At 39.5% G+C, this 18,576-nt stretch overlaps 2 protein-coding genes and 1 long non-coding RNA gene across 9 annotated transcripts in view; 2 read left to right on the top strand and 1 right to left on the bottom strand.

Moving 5' to 3' along the window:
* Nucleotides 1-3,705, top strand: part of PHF3 (PHD finger protein 3) — a 57,489-nt gene extending 53,784 nt beyond the window's left edge. For all 7 annotated transcript variants that reach the window (XM_055713961.1, XM_055713962.1, XM_055713963.1 and 4 more), the window contains one exon: nt 652-3,705. In XM_055713961.1, coding sequence (XP_055569936.1) covers nt 652-2,834 — 2,183 coding nt within the window. In that variant the 3' untranslated portion in view covers nt 2,835-3,705. The remainder of the gene's footprint in view (nt 1-651) is intronic.
* A 152-nt stretch (nt 3,706-3,857) lies between these two features.
* Nucleotides 3,858-18,576, bottom strand: part of EYS (eyes shut homolog) — an 873,960-nt gene continuing 859,241 nt past the window's right edge. Inside the window, exons 47-48 of the mRNA XM_027809136.2 lie at nt 17,889-18,050; nt 3,858-8,101 (exon numbers count right to left, since the gene is read on the bottom strand). Coding sequence (XP_027664937.2) covers nt 6,903-8,101; nt 17,889-18,050 — 1,361 coding nt within the window. The 3' untranslated portion in view covers nt 3,858-6,902. The remainder of the gene's footprint in view (nt 8,102-17,888; nt 18,051-18,576) is intronic.
* Nucleotides 8,095-17,473, top strand: LOC114016575 (uncharacterized). The gene is made up of 2 exons (XR_003561089.2): nt 8,095-11,670; nt 11,970-17,473. It is a non-coding gene; the product is annotated as an uncharacterized LOC114016575 (long non-coding RNA).

Raw genomic sequence — 18,576 nt, 5'->3', positions numbered from 1 at the left:
GGATGATTTCTTCGTTTGAGATTAGCAGGGCTGAAACAAAGAGAGGGTGAGCTACAACTCGTAACTTTTTTTGCAAGAACATAAATTATATGGAACAAAATACATAGTGAAGCGATAGCTAATAGTATACTTTGAAACACAGTGCCTTCCTGGAATGAGGGAAGCATTTTGGAAAGTCACTCTTGGTAAATCTTTGAAGAAGTATGTCTAACACAAATTGATGAGGAGATTTTTGTGGTTGCAAGTGTGCTGTTTACTCTTTTTTTACCACCACCACCCCCCCCCCCCTTGTGCTTTGCTACCATTGTTACCAGACTGTAGCTGTGTTAGACTAACATGATGTTTAACTTCAGTGCTGCTTCTTATGTGAATAGATGTCCTATATAACTGTCTCATATTCTGCGTTTGGAAGTTGTAGTGGGTGATACAGTACTTAAAGCAGTTTTAATTTGCAGGGTATGAAGTAAAAAAAATTGTTGGAGATACATTTTTGATTATTTTGTTTGTTGTGGTTAATGATGGACTTTTCAAATATCCTAAAACGAATAGTTTCTGTAATATATTGTAAGAGTATGTGGGTTATTTTTATTAAAATTACTGCCTTAACCAAAACATAAGGAGATGATAAATTGCTGTTACAATTTTGTACAGGGATTGAAATACATCGACCGAATTTATTACTGGGATTGATAATTCGCCAGAAAATGAAGAGGCAGATTACTGCTGTTGCAAGCGTTGCTAGTAGTTTTGTGGATGAAGCTTCTGAAAGTACATTCAGTAACTTGCCACCAGAGAAGAAGAGCAAGCCAAACAAACCTGAAATCTCTCATCATGAGTTGGCACTAGAAGAAGAAGAGGAAAATGATTTTTTTAATTCCTTCACGACTGTGCTACACAAGCAGAGAAATAAACCTCAGCAATCTAATGTAGAAGATGCTCCAGCAGTTATTGAACCATTGGTGGAAAGTACCAAACATGAACCACCAAAGCCTCTCAGATTTCTTCCTGGTGTCCTGGTTGGGTGGGAGAATCAGCCTTCCACTCTGGAGCTAGCAAATAAACCATTGCCAGTGGATGATATTCTTCAAAGCCTGTTGGGTACAACAGGGCAGGTGTATGAGCACACCAGGTCAGAAGCAAATCCCAGTGAAGACATACCATTATTAAATGAACAGGCAACGTTAAAAGAAGAAAACATGGATGTTGCTGATGTAACTGCTGAAGTTACTGAAGCAAAGACTGGTTTGGATAATCTACAAGAGTCCACAAATGCTACTGGAACTGTGGATGCAGCAGCTGTAGGGACTTCAAGTTCTGCAAGAAGTGCTGGATCTTTGGTAGGGCTGAGTCTGAAGGGAAAACCTCCAGATGTCTCCACAGAAGCATTTTTAGCAAATTTATCTGCTCAGTCACAGAATAAAGAAACTGAAGAAAGTAAAGAAAATGATACAAAGAGGCAGTTACCTGACAAGGATAACATTACACAGGAAGTTAGAAGGACCACAAATTCCAGCTTTCCTTCTTCCTCATCAAATGCAGGGAAAAAACCCAATGAGAACAGCGTTAGTGTAGGCTCTGGTGAAGGTACCACTGCTAATACCGCTAAATCACCGCCCTTTATTAATCTTAAGAGAGACCCACGACAGGCAGCCGGACGAAGCCAGCAGACTAATGCTTCAGAAAACAAGGAAGGAGATGCTAGCAGAAATGAGGACCGACAGAATGCTTCAGGAAGTGATCAAATGGAACCAGAGAATAAACAGTCTTCTGGAGAAGTGGGCTTAACCCTGTATCAAAGTGATGTGCAAACCAATGAGACACAGTACAGTTCAACTGCAACAAAAGCAGATAACGCGGTTGCATCACAAGCGGAAGATACCACACGGTCACAGGAAGATGTAGTGATGCAAAACATCGAAACGGTGAACTCATTTAGAAGAGGACCAGCAGCAACCTCATCTCATTTTGAAACCGAAAACTCTTCTCGTTCTGAATTTATTTCCAAAGTCCCAAGCCCTATTACAAGTGGCAGCTTCTCATCTGTTAGACCTCCACAGCAGAATTTTCAGCATCCTAAATCTAATCCACCTGGATTTCAGTTTCAGGCTCCTGCACCTCATAACTTCCCTCCCCAAAACAACCCTATGTTTGGATTTCCACCTCATTTACCACCTCCACTTCTTCCTCCTCCTGGCTTTGGCTTTCCTCAAAATCCAATGATGCCATGGCCACCAGTAGCTCATTTATCAGGTCAGCCACCACACTATGCTGGACCCATTGCACAAGGGCTACCAGTGGCTCACAAACAATCAAGATTTCTGGGGCCAGAAAACTTTTTTCAGAGTAAAGACAGTAGGAGACCAGAAAGACGTCACAGCGATCCTTGGGGCAGACAAGAACAGCATTTGGAGAGAGGGTTCAGTAGAGGAAAAAATGATCAACATAGACAAAGATTTTACAGTGAATCCCACCACCAAAAGAAAGACAGACATGAAAAAGAGTGGAACAATGAAAAATACTGGGAGCAAGATTCTGAAAGAAATAGACGCAGAGACAGAAACCAGGAAAAAGAGAGAGAGAGGAAGAGTAGAGAGGAAGGACAAAGAGACAAAGAGAGATTGCGATCTCCACACAGTGATAGGGCTGCTGATGGAAAAAGCCCCAGAGAGACTAGAAATCCAGATAAAAAGACAGAGAAGCCTAAAAGTGAAGAACAGGCTCATGAAAAAGATAAGGAGAAGGAGAAAAGCAAAGAGAAGCATAGAGAACGAGAAAGTGAAAAGAGCAGAGAGAGACATAGGGACCACAGTGACAGAACTAAAAGCAAAAGGTAAAAAGATGCAGGCAGTCTTTTAAAATCCTATTTAAATAAACTGTTAGAGTAATGTCGTAAAACTTTGTATAAAAAAACAAAAGCCTGCTAGGATTGTGCCATCTTTTTTATTCAGTGTTGGTGTTTTGCAGAAACAAGTCTGTGTTTTGGTACCACTTGACGTACCGATACTCATCCTTTTTTTCATTATACCAACTCTCGCTAGAAGTAGGAATTTAATATTTTTAAAAATTTTACATTGCTGTATATTCAAAATTTTACAGATTTCTTTTATTAATATGCAATAAAGGCTTAGAAATTTTCTTAGCTGATGAAGTTGGCTTTAGTCAAGTCTGCAATATAGTTGCTGCCTTTGGTAATTTGTGCTCTCTTCTGTTTTAAGATGCTCTGATAATTTTAAAGGTGAATTTCATACAATAACCTTCTTTTTAAATTGCACTGTTTTTAAAGACTGTAGCAAAGCCTCAGAATCCACATGCATTACAACAAAATATAGTATGCTCAGTGGTGTGAAGAGTTTTTTTTTTTTAAATTATTCAGTAGTACAATAAAATAATTCAAGTGTATTTCATTAGTTTTTCAAGTATTTCTTAAAGCATCTGAAGCAGTTTGTGACCAGAAATTGGAAGGCTGAGCTGCTCGAATGTTACTGCTTTAAGCTGCACTTATTTTAATAAGAAAGCCTTTTTAACCTAAATTCTTGAAAATATTATTTGTAGTAGTAAATTCATTTCTCCCACCACTTTCCATGCTTCAAAAACTTGAATACCTAAGCTTGTACATTACTTTGTGTTTTGCTATCCTTTTTACTGTAAAATGTAAATATTTTAAGGGATATTTTGATTCTAAAATGATAAAACTTTCTCACATACTGTGTGTGTTTGATTTCATAGGTGTGACACTGTAGGCTAAATGGATATAGCAGACAGTCACGGAATGCACATCTCTTGTACACTTCATGGCTTGGTTGTTTTGAGTTTTGAGGGGCACAAGTGGGGAGAAGGGCAGAAGTGTGTTTGTACCCTTGGGACTTCTATTACATTGATACTTTGTAGTGACTACCGTCCAGTGATGCAAAACAAAAAGCCAAAAAAAAAGCAAACCTGAAAACAAACTAAAATCTCCTGCTCTTATACTGCTTAAAATACACAGGTTATTTTGTCGAGTCTGTCAGCAACAACAAAAATATTCCACCATATAAAGAAAACCTTGGGTTTATTCTGGTTTTTTCAGTATTTTGTTTTTCACTTTGAGAACATGACCTTATGTGCTGAGGTAGGTAGGATTTTGCACTTTGCTATAGAAGAGTCTCTTCTTTCCAGAAAGTTCTTTCCAGTTTTAACAGCACACTAATTGTTTTAATTATGAATATATTTTAAGGTAAAATTTCATATGGATACCTTGCGGTTAGCTTTATAGTCAAATTGACTAAAATTAAAAATCTTACACCGGATAAAGGGGGTGGTGGACTTTTATGTAATGTTTCTTAGACTTATAATTGAGAAGATTCATAAAGGAAAACCCCCGTGGTCTGCTAGTAACGGGAAGCAGTATTTGAACTTCGAACAACTTTTATAGCATGATAACATGACATGATTAAATTAGTCCTTTCCAGATTGATTCCATGGTCTGTATAGCAGTAGTGCCATTGAATATATCTGATAGTATTATGCATGTGTTGTGGTGTTTAAATATTGACATCAGAGTTCTTTAGACACAGAAGTGCACCAAAGCATTGTTCTGGTTTTTGGCGTAAGTTTTAAGTGGGCAGCTCTGTTTGTGAAGAGTTTCTTTTGACTTCAAAAAGAGTTCAAAAGTAGCCTGCTCCTGGTGCACTGGTGATATGTCTATCACATTTGCATCCATTTGTGCTTTAAAAATGAACTGGGAACAGTGAAAATTACTGCTGTCTGTACGGAAGGGACGGGAATGCTTTCTGCTAGAACTACCAGAAAGAATTTGTTTGGAAAGAATATGTAAACATTTTCCAGGTTTGCCAAGTGCTTTACTACCTGCCTCGTGTATGTAGAACCTGAAGAGAGCTGCAGTAAAATAGCAAAAAAATTGAGGGAGGGTTTTGTTCAGAGTTTAAATTAACAAGCAGCAACAATTTCCAGGATTTGGTCCTAGAATCTGAGTTAGTGTAATGGGAATAAATCCCACTACTACAGGAATAAAGGATTTTGTCTTCTCCATTGCCTTCAGTCACTCTCCTTCCAACGCTCGTGTCAGCTGGAAGCACTCTTGATTATTTGTTACTTGTTCTACACTGCATCACCACTCAGACCACAAAAAGCGGTGTGCACTGATGAGGACTGGCAGTACACCAGGAGCCCCAGAGAGAACAGGATAAACCCTAAATACTCTCCCTTCCCCAGCATCACATGGCCATAAAAGGCCCTCCTAAGAGAAACTGGAAGAGGAGAAGAATCTGGGGCCAGCTCACATACCAAACAGGCTTTGTGAGCTGCCTGTTGGGAAGAGGGGAAGAAGCTCTGTTGCGTCAGGCTCATTGCTTGAGGGCTCAGAGCAGCTGAAGAGGATAGAAAGAGCCATACCAAGATGTTTGCAGATGCTTATTGAAACGTCTTGGGGTAGTTCCGTCACCCACCCATCCCTTAGTTATCTTCAAGTCATCTGTAACTGCCTTGGCAGTGTGTTTGTTGCTACATCCTGATTATGGTTCTGTGGAAACAAATGTGCGTCACCTGTTTTTACTGTGCTTACTGTTTCTGCTTTGTAGCTGCTTTATGGAAAGACCAAAAAAAATCAAAACAGTTACTTATTTCTGATAGGTACCCACTGAAGACTTGTATTCGGAGACATGATGGTTTATTATGTGCTTTTGAGCAATAGTAAAGTAAAAAAAGAAAAGACAGGAATCAATCGCTACTATTTTTATTTAAGTAGTTTAGTTATACAGTAAACCAGCAGTCAAATGAGAAATCTAGATACCATCATAAATAATTTAAGCACAGTAAAATAGAACTTGATTTGTTTTTATTGCTCACTGAAGTAGAATATAACTAAGCTTTTTCAGAAGGAATACTTGCATTTATATGAAAAGCTGTATTTATAAATTAATTGAAACTCTAGGCATGGGAATTCAATTTAGACTGTGGCCAAAAACTTTGTCTAGTGAAATTTCAAAATCTCATGCAGGGGCATGCAAGCCAGAAAAGTATAGCTAAAACAAAGCAGTTCTTAGACTTTCTAGTTTTTAAGTTGTTAGGAATAGAAGTTATTTGTAGGCTGACTGCCACATTTCCACATTCCAGATGCGAATGGTTAAAATAAAGTTTTCGTGTGGTCAGATAGGGGAGATCTCTGCTGGAGAGAAACAGCGGGTATATTTTATATCTGTTCAATAATTAAGTGAAGTCTCTCTTCTGCTCTTAAAGTCGTTCTTTAGTGTTTTAGCATCAAGACAGGCTCAAGTTTTGCCCTTTTTACACAGATGTATACACAATGGATAGAAACTCGGAAGGGAGGGAGAACAGCTTCATTACAAGAATAGAGTCTTTGTGCACTTAAGTGATCACAGCTGTTAAATTTAAAAAAAAATCTCATTATGATAAACATGTACTTTTTGCCCCAAGTATACATCCCCCCCTCCCCCCCATTTCAGTTTGCACACTTGATGTTAATATTACAAAACTGTAAGAGAAACTGCATTCTAATTTCAAGAGTTTTGGAAAAACAGGTAAGTTGTCTGTTCTCATAAAGTGAGACAATTCCAGACAATACTGGAATGATGGTTGGCTTTATAAGCTAATTACTACCGGTTTGTCTACAAAACTATTTACAGCACAAGAAAAGAAAGAACTGCAGACTTTCCCATTATTTTAAAGTAAATACTGAAGAATATGTGTTAGTACTTTGAGTAAAACATCTGATCACGTTTAATATATACTATTAATACTCCACATTTAAAAAAAAGAAAAAGGAAGTAGGGACAATTTTTTTAGTGCTTTCTTCTGTTGGTTTCTGAGTCTTGCACTAACAGCTAACCGAATAAACAGGAGGAAAAGGAAATTTATCACTTTGAAAGTCTTAAACAGTTTTTCAATTAATTTCCAGAATTTCCATTGTAAACATTATACCCTTCTGCTTTCATTAGCTGAATCTTCGTAGAATCTTGGAAGAGCACAACATCTTTAATTTTGCCAATGAATTCCTTCTGAAAAAGCCCTGTAGTGACTGTATTGACTTTCCTGCCAATTTCAAACCCACCCAAATAACAAATGCCACCGTAGTTTAAAGCGGTGTATTTTCTGTGTGGATCAATATCTTCAAAAAGGATTAGCTCCTCATCAAGATAGACTTTAATACAAGTTTGGTTTTGAACTACAGTAACAAAGTGCCATCTTTCATCACAACAGGTGGAGTACTTGCTATGAATTAGAGGAACAGAGATTCTTTCTCCAAGATTAATCACAACTTTTAATCTTCCATTGGCAAGACCAATGGCAAGGAAATCATTATCTTCGTCTTCACCTTTTCCCATCCATACTATTAAACCTTCAGTTTGATTGGTAGTGAAATTTAAAGAAATGCGGCTATGCTGGAGGTCTCTTTTTCCATAATAAGGATCTGTGTATTTGATGTAGGAGCTTCCAATGAACTTTGCTATGAAAAATTTGATTTTGCTATCGCAGTACTTACCTGACCAGCCTAGCGCGCATACACAGATATATGAAAATAAAGTAGGTTGAGGAATACAGAGAGCTTGAGACCCACATCTGTTTTGTGAACAGTGAATAGATTGTTCACATGTCCTCCCTATCCAGTCCTGTGGGCAAGAACAAGAAAAGCCTGAATTTTCAAGTTGACACGTTCCGTTATTTTTGCACACTGTGTACCCACAAACTGTTCCGTCACAGTCACCAATGTTGGCTCCGCCTTTGGCATCAGTCACGGTAAGCTTCAGTTCCCTGTTGTTTATAACAATTTCTCGTATACAACCAGTGAAACTGGTGGGTTCATTTTCTACTGCCATTGAATTCACAAGGTTTAAGGAGGACACCCCTCCAACAAAAAAATCTGTGTGCGTGTCGAGCGCGTTCATTCCAGGACTAGCTTTTTGAGTCATGTTGATGCCATCCAGGTCCAGGTAGGCTTCATTACCAACTCTTCCCGCTTTGAGTGAATGCCACGTATTTCCGTTTACATGGACCTTCTGAGAGGTCTGTAGGATGACTGTCTTGTCTCCAAGATTGTAACGTAACTGTAGAAATCCATTTATTAATGATATACATAGAAAGTCACCTGTAAAAAACAGTACAAAACAGTTTCAGTTTTTAGAGGCAGCACACCGAAGAACAGCATACTCATCATCCTGATGCTTCCATGCTTGTGCTTCCCAATTCAGTAAATTACTTTCAGTAGCCTTGTACCATCGTATCTAAATCACAAAGTGAAATGTTCCATGATGAGCTTCTCATGGCCATTTTTTTTTTATTATTATTGCAAACAGCTCACGTTTGCTTCAGTTACTAGGTAAATGTAAGGTAGAAGGAAACAGGAGTGCTTTGGCATCCAGGGAATGTGGGTTGATGTTGCAAAAAAGAACACAGTTTTGGCCATGTTACAAATGCCAGAATATTCTCAGTTTCCATTGCTGAATAAAGGCTTGATGGATTTGTCAGCTTAATGCACTGAAGGTTTGTCTGCACCACAGATGCTCTGCGTTCCCTGAGCTGCTTTTTGTAACGGGGATGTTTTGGGTTTAATAATCTGACAGCTGTAGGAACAGATAAGCTTTTTATTGACTTGTTCTTCTGGAGGCGACTGTGACAGAAGCTATTAGGAGGGAGATACCTTTTCTTGTACTACCAGTGTTTCTGGCCTTGCAGGCCATACGAAAGGAGAGAGAGTACCACTTGGATCTATACTTTAAAACATGAAGAAGAAAAACTGGGAAAGGTTTAGGACATGGGAACTGGAAGGAAAGGTATGTAAGGGCACAGATAGAGGCTAGTAAGGGTAGGTCACAGGGAGGTGGAAGAGGACAGCAGGCAAGTCTGCAAATGAGAGTGACATTTTCAAACGTTTTTGTTGTTTGCCTGTTTGCAGGCAACTTAAGTTTGCAACGTTTATATTGCTTTTGGAAATAGTAGGCGTCAGGTTGAGGTTTTTTTAGAAATACCAATTAAACATGCTTGTTAAATTTGAATGTAAGCTTTCTCTTAATAGTTACCATAAACCTTAAGTTTCATGTAGTATTTTACTAATGAAGAAATACTTTTAAATCTGGAAAGTACAATTTCCTTAAAGATTCAGCATTCTTAAGGGTGGACCTGTTTGTAGAATGATGAAGTTTGCTTACCCAGGGGTTTACTTTTTGAGTATTTCTAACCCTGTAGTTGCATTGCCTTTAGCGAAGTTAAAAATGAATGGCTTAATTTCCTGGAGGCTTGTGAAAATTAGTCAAATTATAGCTGTCTTTCCAGCAATAGTTCAGATTACCTTTGAGGCAGGGTGGAGATGTTTCAGTTGTATTAGTGGCTGTAGAGCCACATGCTTTGTGCCTCGCCTTCCCTGCCGCAGACACCCATGGGAAGAATGAGCAGGCTCTTCCTTCTTTCAGCTCTGGTCCAGTGATGGCAGAGGACTTCCTTCTAGCTCGCTAGTTCCAGTTCTGATGATTTCTTTTACTTCCCTGCGTTGTTTAGCGTTCTTTTTGAGTACTTTGTTTCTACATTTTTTCTTCACTCATGGTTTCGCTTGTTCAGTGATGTGGCTTTCAGTTTGCTTAATTCTTCTGTGCTTAGTTTGAATGCAGTCATCTGGCTTGTTTGTTTGAGCAATGTACGTAACCTGCTTGTCTATTTCTTTTATCAGGATCTCAGTCCCAGGGTAAGAAAGGAACATCAGAAAAAGTTTCTGAACAACCTCTTTGGCAGTGTTCAATCCCCTCTCCTACCCAGACTTACAGACTTGGATAAGGACATGAGCACTCACTCTTTGCTGTCTAGGACGAAGGAAAACATCTGACCAGGGTTGCTTCCTCATCTGTCTTGTAACCAAGAGCTGGAGAAGCTGGAAGTTCTCCGAGACTTGCTGGCCTGCAAGTTTTTTGATAGCTTTGCACATTTGACAGTGATCTGTCTGAGATGACATTAGACAGTAGTGCTTCAGTGATGTCTAGGCAAACGATGACACAGGTTCAGCAATTAGGCATAGTGCTTCTGACTCAAGCCTAATGATGCCTGTTGCTAATGTACTTGCAGTCAGTTTTGTAGTTGTATTTAGTCTTAGTATAAGAGCAAATCTGTGTTACTGCACCTGGTGTCTACGGTGTGAAGAGGGGTTATGGCTGAGCACTCTGGATCACATTCTAGCACAAATCTATGCTTGTCTTCTCTTCAAATTGGAGTAACTTCCTTTTCTGCTAGTTTGAACAAGACCAGCACTTTCTAGTTTCACCTCTACCTGAGGCTCTCAAGGCATTTTCTTACTCCCTTGGTTAGACCCTCTTTTCACAGATAACTTGCCATTTTAGTCTTTGCAAGAACAGCAGAGTGTTGAGATACATTTTATGATGTGGATGTTGATCCCAGGGTTCGGCTCAGTATTTCTCCATGAAGATTCTCATGCCATAGGTACTGCTCAGGGGCAACTGGCCGAAAACATTTTAGGACTAATGTAAAGTGCTGTGTGTCCATGAAAATTCCTCTGAGAGCGAAGGCAAATTATGGGCTTGTCTTTGTTCCTCTTCACTTTAGCAACCAGTGATATTTTCAACAAAGGACCTCAATCTGCCCTGTCTGTGAGGGACAAGCCGCACAGCTGAAGCCTGTGCAGGCCTACGCCATCATAGGAACTGTATCACCGTTGTAAGCAAAGAGCATTCTTAGCACTGAATTTCTCCTCTCAACAGGTCTTGGTATGGGAGATGATGAAGCAAGGTGGTTTCCACTGTTTCAGTATGAGCATTACTCAAACCTGTCCCATATGTCCCTAACCGGGGCCAAAGACCTTTCTGAGGAAGTTTTGTTTTGTTACGTGTGAAGGAGATGACATCCTCAGTTTTTCCAGGACTAGACTTCATAGCTAGTCCCTACTTTGTAGAAAATGTGACCTACACACAGGACACACAACTTTGCTTCCAGCTTTTTAGTTTAGCATCTCATCTAATACGGACTGTTTCTCCCCATCAGTAGTATCACAAAAATAGAGAGACTCCTGAGGTAGGTACTGGCAGTCATTCTTTTGCCCAACCTGTTGGATGGTGTGCAAGGAACTGTGAGGCAATCCGTATGAGTAAGGTTGAGTCTTACATAGCTTAGCTGTGGCTTGAAACTGCAACATGTCAAGAACCTGGGTGTTCAACATCATCTTCAGTGGTTACAGCATTCAGTTCTGTTCTGATGCATCTTCCTGCCCCTGTCATATCCCCTGTTTCAATAAAATAGAGAGGTGGAGGGTTTTTTTGTTTGTTTGGGTGTTGGTTTGGGTTTTTTTTAGCCCAAATGCTCAGAGATAGTTTCCTTGTCATCTTAGGGGAAGGGGATTTTGTAGCAGGTGTTGCCTTAAGGAAGGAATTGTTCTGGAGTTAAAATAGCACTTTCACTTGCAAACCCTAGTTCAGGTGTTTCACCAAATTGCTGAAGGTCAAAGTTGCTCCACCTCAGGGTGGTCTCTATTCCATAGTAGAAGCCAGCACTCAAAACAGTTACCAGTTTTTCTTCATCACTTTAATTTTCAGGTTTCCCTTATGTGCACAAGTCTCACCTATTCCCATGTCAAATGTCAGCATTTTCAGAGCCAAGTCAACTCTGTGTCCTGAGCAGTCAGAACACTCCCTAAAACTGGGAGTTTATGAGAAGTCTCCTGTAAGTACATCCAGCTACTTCTGTGAGATCTAGAGTATCTATGATACCTGCTTAGATGACTTTATGATAAATTCTGAGTGCATCACATTTTCAGCTTGTTGCTACTCTGAATAGATGTGTAAGTCTGTAAGCAAATTGGTTACAGTCACACAGTCAAATTTTAGATTCTCCCAAATGGTGACAATGCTCTTGCATGTTCAGCCTTTATCTAGACATGCAGGTGCGTCTGTATATCCCTGTCTTTGAGAGGGAATCATGCTTAACCAGTATCATGTCACCATGTTTTTATGCTACCACAGGAAATACATCCACATTGCAACGTGTCAAAACGCTGTACAGTTGGAAATGCGCGCTAGGAATGCTACAGTATTTTGAGATTTGTGCCAGAAGCATTCCCATGTGTAACAAATGTGATAGTGTTAAATTTACATGGCTGTGTTGGGCAAAGATCTCTGCAGTTACCGCCTTCACTATCTAATCTGCCTAATGCCAACATATTTCCTAGGAGCACCGAAGACAATGTCAGAGGATCTTAGGCTGACAGACCACGTGCAGGGAGGGTATTTTGGATGTTATTTGTAACATTTCTCTTTCAGGGTTTCCTCCCCACGGTGACTCAAAGCCTACCCTTGTGGTCCGTGTGTATGCAAAGCCTTTATTATCTCTTAGACTACCTGAATTTAGTCCTACGCTTCACTGCAAATTAACAATAAGAAGGATTTCCCACTAGTGTTTAAGGCCAAAGGAGCTTCCAGAACATCCTGTTAAGTAACTATGGAAACAGTGGATGCAGTCTGCTAGTTAGTGGCTTTCACCTTTTTAAGGCCATTGTCACGTCCCTAGCGGTACAGAGATGCAAGTCTCTTGACGGCTCCCTGTCTGCTCAGGATTCACCGATTAATTCCTGGACCTCTGAAGGTCTGGGTTCCCCTACGAAGACACATAAGATACCTGCTGCTTGTCCTTTTTCTCATCCAGCGTTACTAAGCAGAAGCCTCTATGCTATGCTGGGGACAGAGAGTGCAGTGCTTCAGCGGCTTCTGCAGAGTAGGTGTTTTCAAGAGCTGTAGGCAGCGGTTTCCTGGTTACAGAACATCTGTAGTCTCAGTTCCTTCAGCTGTTTCAGAGCCCTGAGATGGCATCTCTGGATCTATGTTTGCTGGCTTCAGTCTATGCCTTCTGTTGCTTTTACCAGTCCCCTAGCTCAAGGCGTCCACAATGTTGGTTTCTATTACTGTGGTATCGAGTAGCATTTCCCCCCCTCTCCTTCCACCTTCTTTTTCAGAAACATTTATTGATCATTGGCACCATCTCCGTGATGGAGTGAACATTTCAACCTTATATTCACATAAGCAGTAACATTCACAGGAATCATTCCCAGTTAATGAAAACTCTTGCTGTTGCTTGGTTTCAGTATGCGCTCATCTTCACTCTTAAGTTGACCTCTTTAAGCCACCATCATTAAGTGTCTTTGTCCCCCACAGTATTATTACCTCATGTTGGTACGATACATCCTGTAACTATCACAGCTCCAGATGTATCTTCGCTCACTGCTCTTTCCTGCCTTGCTGAACTCTGTTCACATTGCTTTCATTCTTCCTTTTTTCATCATCCTCTTCACAGTTTTGCTTTCACCATGCTATCCTGTATCATTTTCCATGGACACAATCATGTCCTCTTACGCTGTGACCCTTTATGTATTCTTCCAGGAGCAGAACTTTTCTTGTCTACTAGGGGTTGAAATAGCCGTGTCAGCCTCCAGCTGAACGGCTGTACTCTGGGGCCAAGGAAGGTGGTGCACTGTGGTCTCCATGTGAGAGGGAACCTAACTGACCAGTAGCTGTCCTTCACAGCTGTGTCCTGGCATTTCCAGGAGCCAGAATAAGGCCCAAGGCCAAGGAGAGACAGCGAAGCAGAAGAGGGAGGGCTATAAATTGGTACAACAAGGGAAAGAAAGACAGAGAGATGAGCCTTATTCCCACCCTTCTGCAGCCTCTGCTAGCCAATAATATGTTGGCATGGTTGAAATTCGTTGTTCTCAGCTTAATCTATTTCTCTTGTTGCCTTCCTTGTTTTTAGGGGTTTGTTAACCTTGACTGTTTTTGCTGTGGTCTGGGTGCACGCACACAGTTAGGTATCCGTCACTTGACAGGTTATAGCGGCTCATTACAGCTGCTTTAACTTTATCTAATGATGACCATAGCCAGTGCCCTTAACGCACACTTACAGGAGCTACCCATGGATATGCTTTTATGGGTTATTACAGAAAGATTCTACTCTATGTATGGAGCTGCATCTCACAGCTGATGCAAGACTGAGAACAGGTATCAAGCCAAGCCTGTAAATCTCTCAAACTATGTAAAAAATCACTGTGGCAGTAGGTAGATTGCAGCTTCCATTTGGAGCAGCATCCCAGAGCCGAAGGGCGTAGCTGGGATCCAGAACAACCATCCATCCAGAGTGATGCTCATGCATCTAGAAGGGGTGGGCGATTATCTATTTGTAGGTTAGACCATTCACCCTCACCTTTCAGAAGTGCTGCTTTCCTCAGTGAAGAAACTTCTGTTTTCCTTTAGTCACCACTGTCACCCTGGCATATTTAGGCAGCTAGAATGAGCCACCTTCCTTGAGCAGCCTCAGTTTGGCAGCCTCAGTTTTGGTTTGCTTGCCAGTGGCAAACAGGTAGCAACAACATTTCATATGCAACATGTCTGTTCTGTCACACAGACAACTGGCATTTCTGCTTCCTATGCTGCTAATTTTGTCCATACAAATGATCCCACAACCAGTAACAAAGCAGAAATTATGTCCCTGTCAGTTAAGGAAACATGGCTGCCAAGAGAGAAGACTTAACCACTCTAAGTTTCTGTTCTAAAAGTGGGTGGATAATCGGTTTGTTTCTGGTTAGGAAAACAGCAGTCCTCCCTTGTGGGTATTCTAGACATTCTGACTATTTCCAAAAGATTTTAGCCCAATTCCATGATTCAGTTTTCACCATAAACAACATCTCAGAAAACCATGCAGACATCACGCCCCCATACTGGCTACCTCTTATTTTCATGCTTCAGGTTTTTAAACTGAAATGCCTTAAACACAAAGAGTTAATAGTTTCGAGGGTTTTCAGACCAGGTAGGTAACATGATCTGGTTAAAGGGAGACAGAACACTGGTGGTGCAAATGTTGAGTATTAAATTGAGTGTGAGTCATCCAATTCTGTTTATTAACCTGACTTCCTTCTTAGTCACCCAGCATAGCTATTCTTTCTCATCTCATCAGGGAGCAAACCTTTCCATCACCCTAACCTGAACTCTGGAATAGTGCAGACAGTCTGCAGCATATTCCACCTTCATGAACAAATGTAAAGCTTCAGTAATGCTATGACTCAATGAAAAAGTAACGCTCCTTACTGCCTTTTACCCAGAGTGCCGAGGCCTTCAAGTATATAGAGTGGTTGCTGCGTAAATGGACTGAATTATACATTGTTCAAGGAGTTGATTAGCATTCAGCAAACCCTGAATTAAAGGTTGTTAATTCAGTGGGGCTCTCACACTTTCATTGGTAGAAATAGGATACACTGCACTTGGGAAAATGTGAAGTAGTCTGGCCTTCCAGCAACACTGCTGAACTCCACAAGAATGCTGTATTGTTTGCAGAGACCTTGCTCAAAAGCAGTATACACAACTGTCTGCATCTCCCACATTTTTACCTCATTGGCATAAAAGTAATCTAGGAGGGGGAAATATGTCCTCTTGTCACTCTTGTCTGCAAGTTTTCAAACTAAAATATGTATAACAGGGCTTCTTGGTTTTTTCCCCCCAACTTATTATTAATATAGCTAGCCACAGAAATTTTGGCAATTTGGAAATTATTTTCTTAGGGCCCACAGAAATCAATACTACCAGACAGCAGACAAGCAAGAAAACAGATGCCTGACAGAATTATAGGAAATTCTGCTAACAGATAAAGATTCATAGGATGTTTTCCATTTTATGCCAGTTTGCCAGGTGTTTATATGTGTGTACTGAAGCCATCAAATTGTCAGAGCAGTAGAGCCTGGACCCAGCATACCAGCTTTCGAGTAAGGTGACCAGCCACCTCCCCACCCTTTCTAGAAGGGCATGTAACGTTCTTTGAAAAGAACAAGGCAAGAAGGAAATGTTTCAACAGAAGTCTCATGTTTCTTTCTTCACCTACTAAAGTTTTGGTTTTTTTTTTTAATGATGGGAGGATTATTTAGCAGGGGCATGCCTCTGAAGGGGAAGTCCCAGTGTAGTGTTTACATAGATGACAAGCCAAGACAATTGTATAACTGTGCCACTCAGTGTCATTGCTAAATTAGGTGCATAGTCAGAGCTCATTGCTTTTAAAAGAACAGCATTGCCTAGTGAGGGAAAAAATTGTTCTAATTATTTCCTATTAAAAAGGAATTTTAGAAGAAAGATCCTGTGATTTTGGCAATCTATTTATTAAATCTTACATAACTGTGTAGAAGAAAAGGCTTTATGTAAAGTGCTTTCTAAACTAATCCCCAACAGAAAGCTCTTTCACATCTGCTGGCTGCTAAGAATACTCCTGAGACTTTCATCGGTCTAATTCTGTCTGGATTTGACAGGATTATATGAAGGCAAATATAAAGAGCCAGATGATTAGCTTTTCCTAAATCTTTCAAAACTTCAAGACAGTACAAATAGAAGTAGGAAACTTGTAAAGAAATTAAATTACTCTATAGAAGATGGGTTTTATTTTGAAATGAAATTGATATGATTCTAGGAAGTGATGTAAAAACTATTCCTTCCTGTGAGAACTAAACATTCATAAATGTCAATACAACAAGGGCATGTACTTGCTAAAGCACTTCTGGCCCAAGTTACATAGATTTAGCACTCTCTTTGTTTCTTTCAAAGAGATGTTTATTTTTTTATATGTTAGCTGCTTCTATGACCTCTGGCTATTTTTTTGAGACTTTTTTTTTTCCTTCTATTCTTCACAGTCCATGTAATGCTTTAGTTTATACAGGAGAGAACTATTCACTGAGAATCTCAGAATTTGGCCTGTAAGTGATAGAATTATAAAAGATTCATTGTAGAAGACAGAGTTCTTTGCAAATAGATGTATTTGTATTACAGATGTTCCATATATTTTTTCTTTGAAGCTGCTTCTCTGTGTGGTTGTCATTAGAAGAGGGCAAACGGGAGTTACCAGTAGCGTACAACGTATTATCAGTCTTACCAACTAGCAGCCTGCTAAACCATCTGTATACAGAATAAGGAGGTGGTAAATTAGGCACGTGTGTGTTACACAAATGTGTGGCTGAGTATGTTTATTGAAATGTCTCAAAGCTTTAGGCTTTGAACAAAGGAATGTAAAAATACATGATACAGAGTTAAGTGGTTTTTGTCACACAAAGGCCCATTTTTGCATAACATACTACATAACACAAGTGGAAAATCTGCTCTGAGATCACGTTATGAATGGTATGTAATGCTTCTGCTTAAAAATGTGCAACACACCACATAAATGAAATATAAAGATTAAGTATGTCAACAAAGTAATTACAAAACATTTACACCTTAAAGATTAATTTAAATGTATTTACACTGTTTGGCAAATGATGTTCTCTTGCCATGAAGTTTTAGGAATGTTAAATTAGTAAAGTTTAAAGTACTTTGATAAATAGTAGAAATATTTTATTGAGATTTGTTTTTCACTCTGCACATCTGGCAAATGCAGAACTTGTACGTTTTGCATGCTGCACCAGCAAGCTTTTCAGCATTATATAATAAAAATGTAAACTTCTGATGAACCTCATCAGCTCTCTCATAGTCTGTTCACTTTCACTTAACTTGTTTCATCCATTTTTATATTGCTTTATTTTCGGTCATTTTGTAACACTGAGGCCAAAACCTCAGACTGTGAATCCTAGTGTAGCTGCACTGAAACTGAGAGCAGTATCAGTAAATGGCTGTTGAAAAGCTGGCTACAGTTACTTTTCAGGGGACAACGGTTTCCTGAGCCACTTCACTAAATATTTGCTAGCTTTGGACTAATCCAAAATTGTGTTATGTTTTTTCTTATGAACTTGATTATTCAGAGTCCAAAACCCAGCCACCATGCACAATAAATTACAGAGACTGAATGCCTGAATCATTTCAATGAAATCCTTTCTTTTCCAAAAAAGTACCTGGGTGTAAGATACCAGCAAGCTGGAATATCCTTACCTGACTGAGTACCCAAATGCTGTGCAGTGTAAAACAGGATACCATCTGGAGACAGAGGCAGAAACTGCAGTTTGATATGGGTCTTATGCCGGATATAGAAGGGTGCAAATGACATCCACGATGATTCATTACTTCTGAAAGATGGATCACTAATGGAAATACCTGAAAAATACAAAAGGAAATGTCTTCTGAAAGATATTTTGAGAGGACTGCATTATTACAGCACCAGTTGTCTGCAGTTATTTTGTATAGTCATAAGTGTTGTACGTAATGCTTCAAATTTTTCCCTTTCCAAAGACTAAACACAACCTAGATACGGAACAGAACTTAGTAACAGATCAATGACACTTTGTCTTCTCTGTGCCTTATTTTCATTAACAATCCAGCTTGTAGTTGTAATGCAAAATAAATGTGGTTTTGTTAGTGTTCATTTTCAAGTAAATATAAGTGTAAATTTTACATTGTTTAAAAATTCAAATGCAAAATACTTTTGCAGGAGTCAGAATAAACATTTCTTTCTTCAGCATACAGATAAAAACCTTAGTGGAGGATTTTTAATGAACTGCTCTGTGTATCATAAGAATGTACATTTAAGTGTAATGTGTTCATTAATTGCTGATGAAATTTGTTTTTAAGATAATCATACTGAGATGCTTGATTATAAAATAAGAAAATTTGAATTCTGAAA

This window comes from Falco cherrug, chromosome 6 (genome assembly GCF_023634085.1).
Source record: "Falco cherrug isolate bFalChe1 chromosome 6, bFalChe1.pri, whole genome shotgun sequence".
Lineage (NCBI taxonomy): Eukaryota > Metazoa > Chordata > Aves > Falconiformes > Falconidae > Falco > Falco cherrug.
This window is presented reverse-complemented; position numbering and strand designations above follow the sequence as displayed.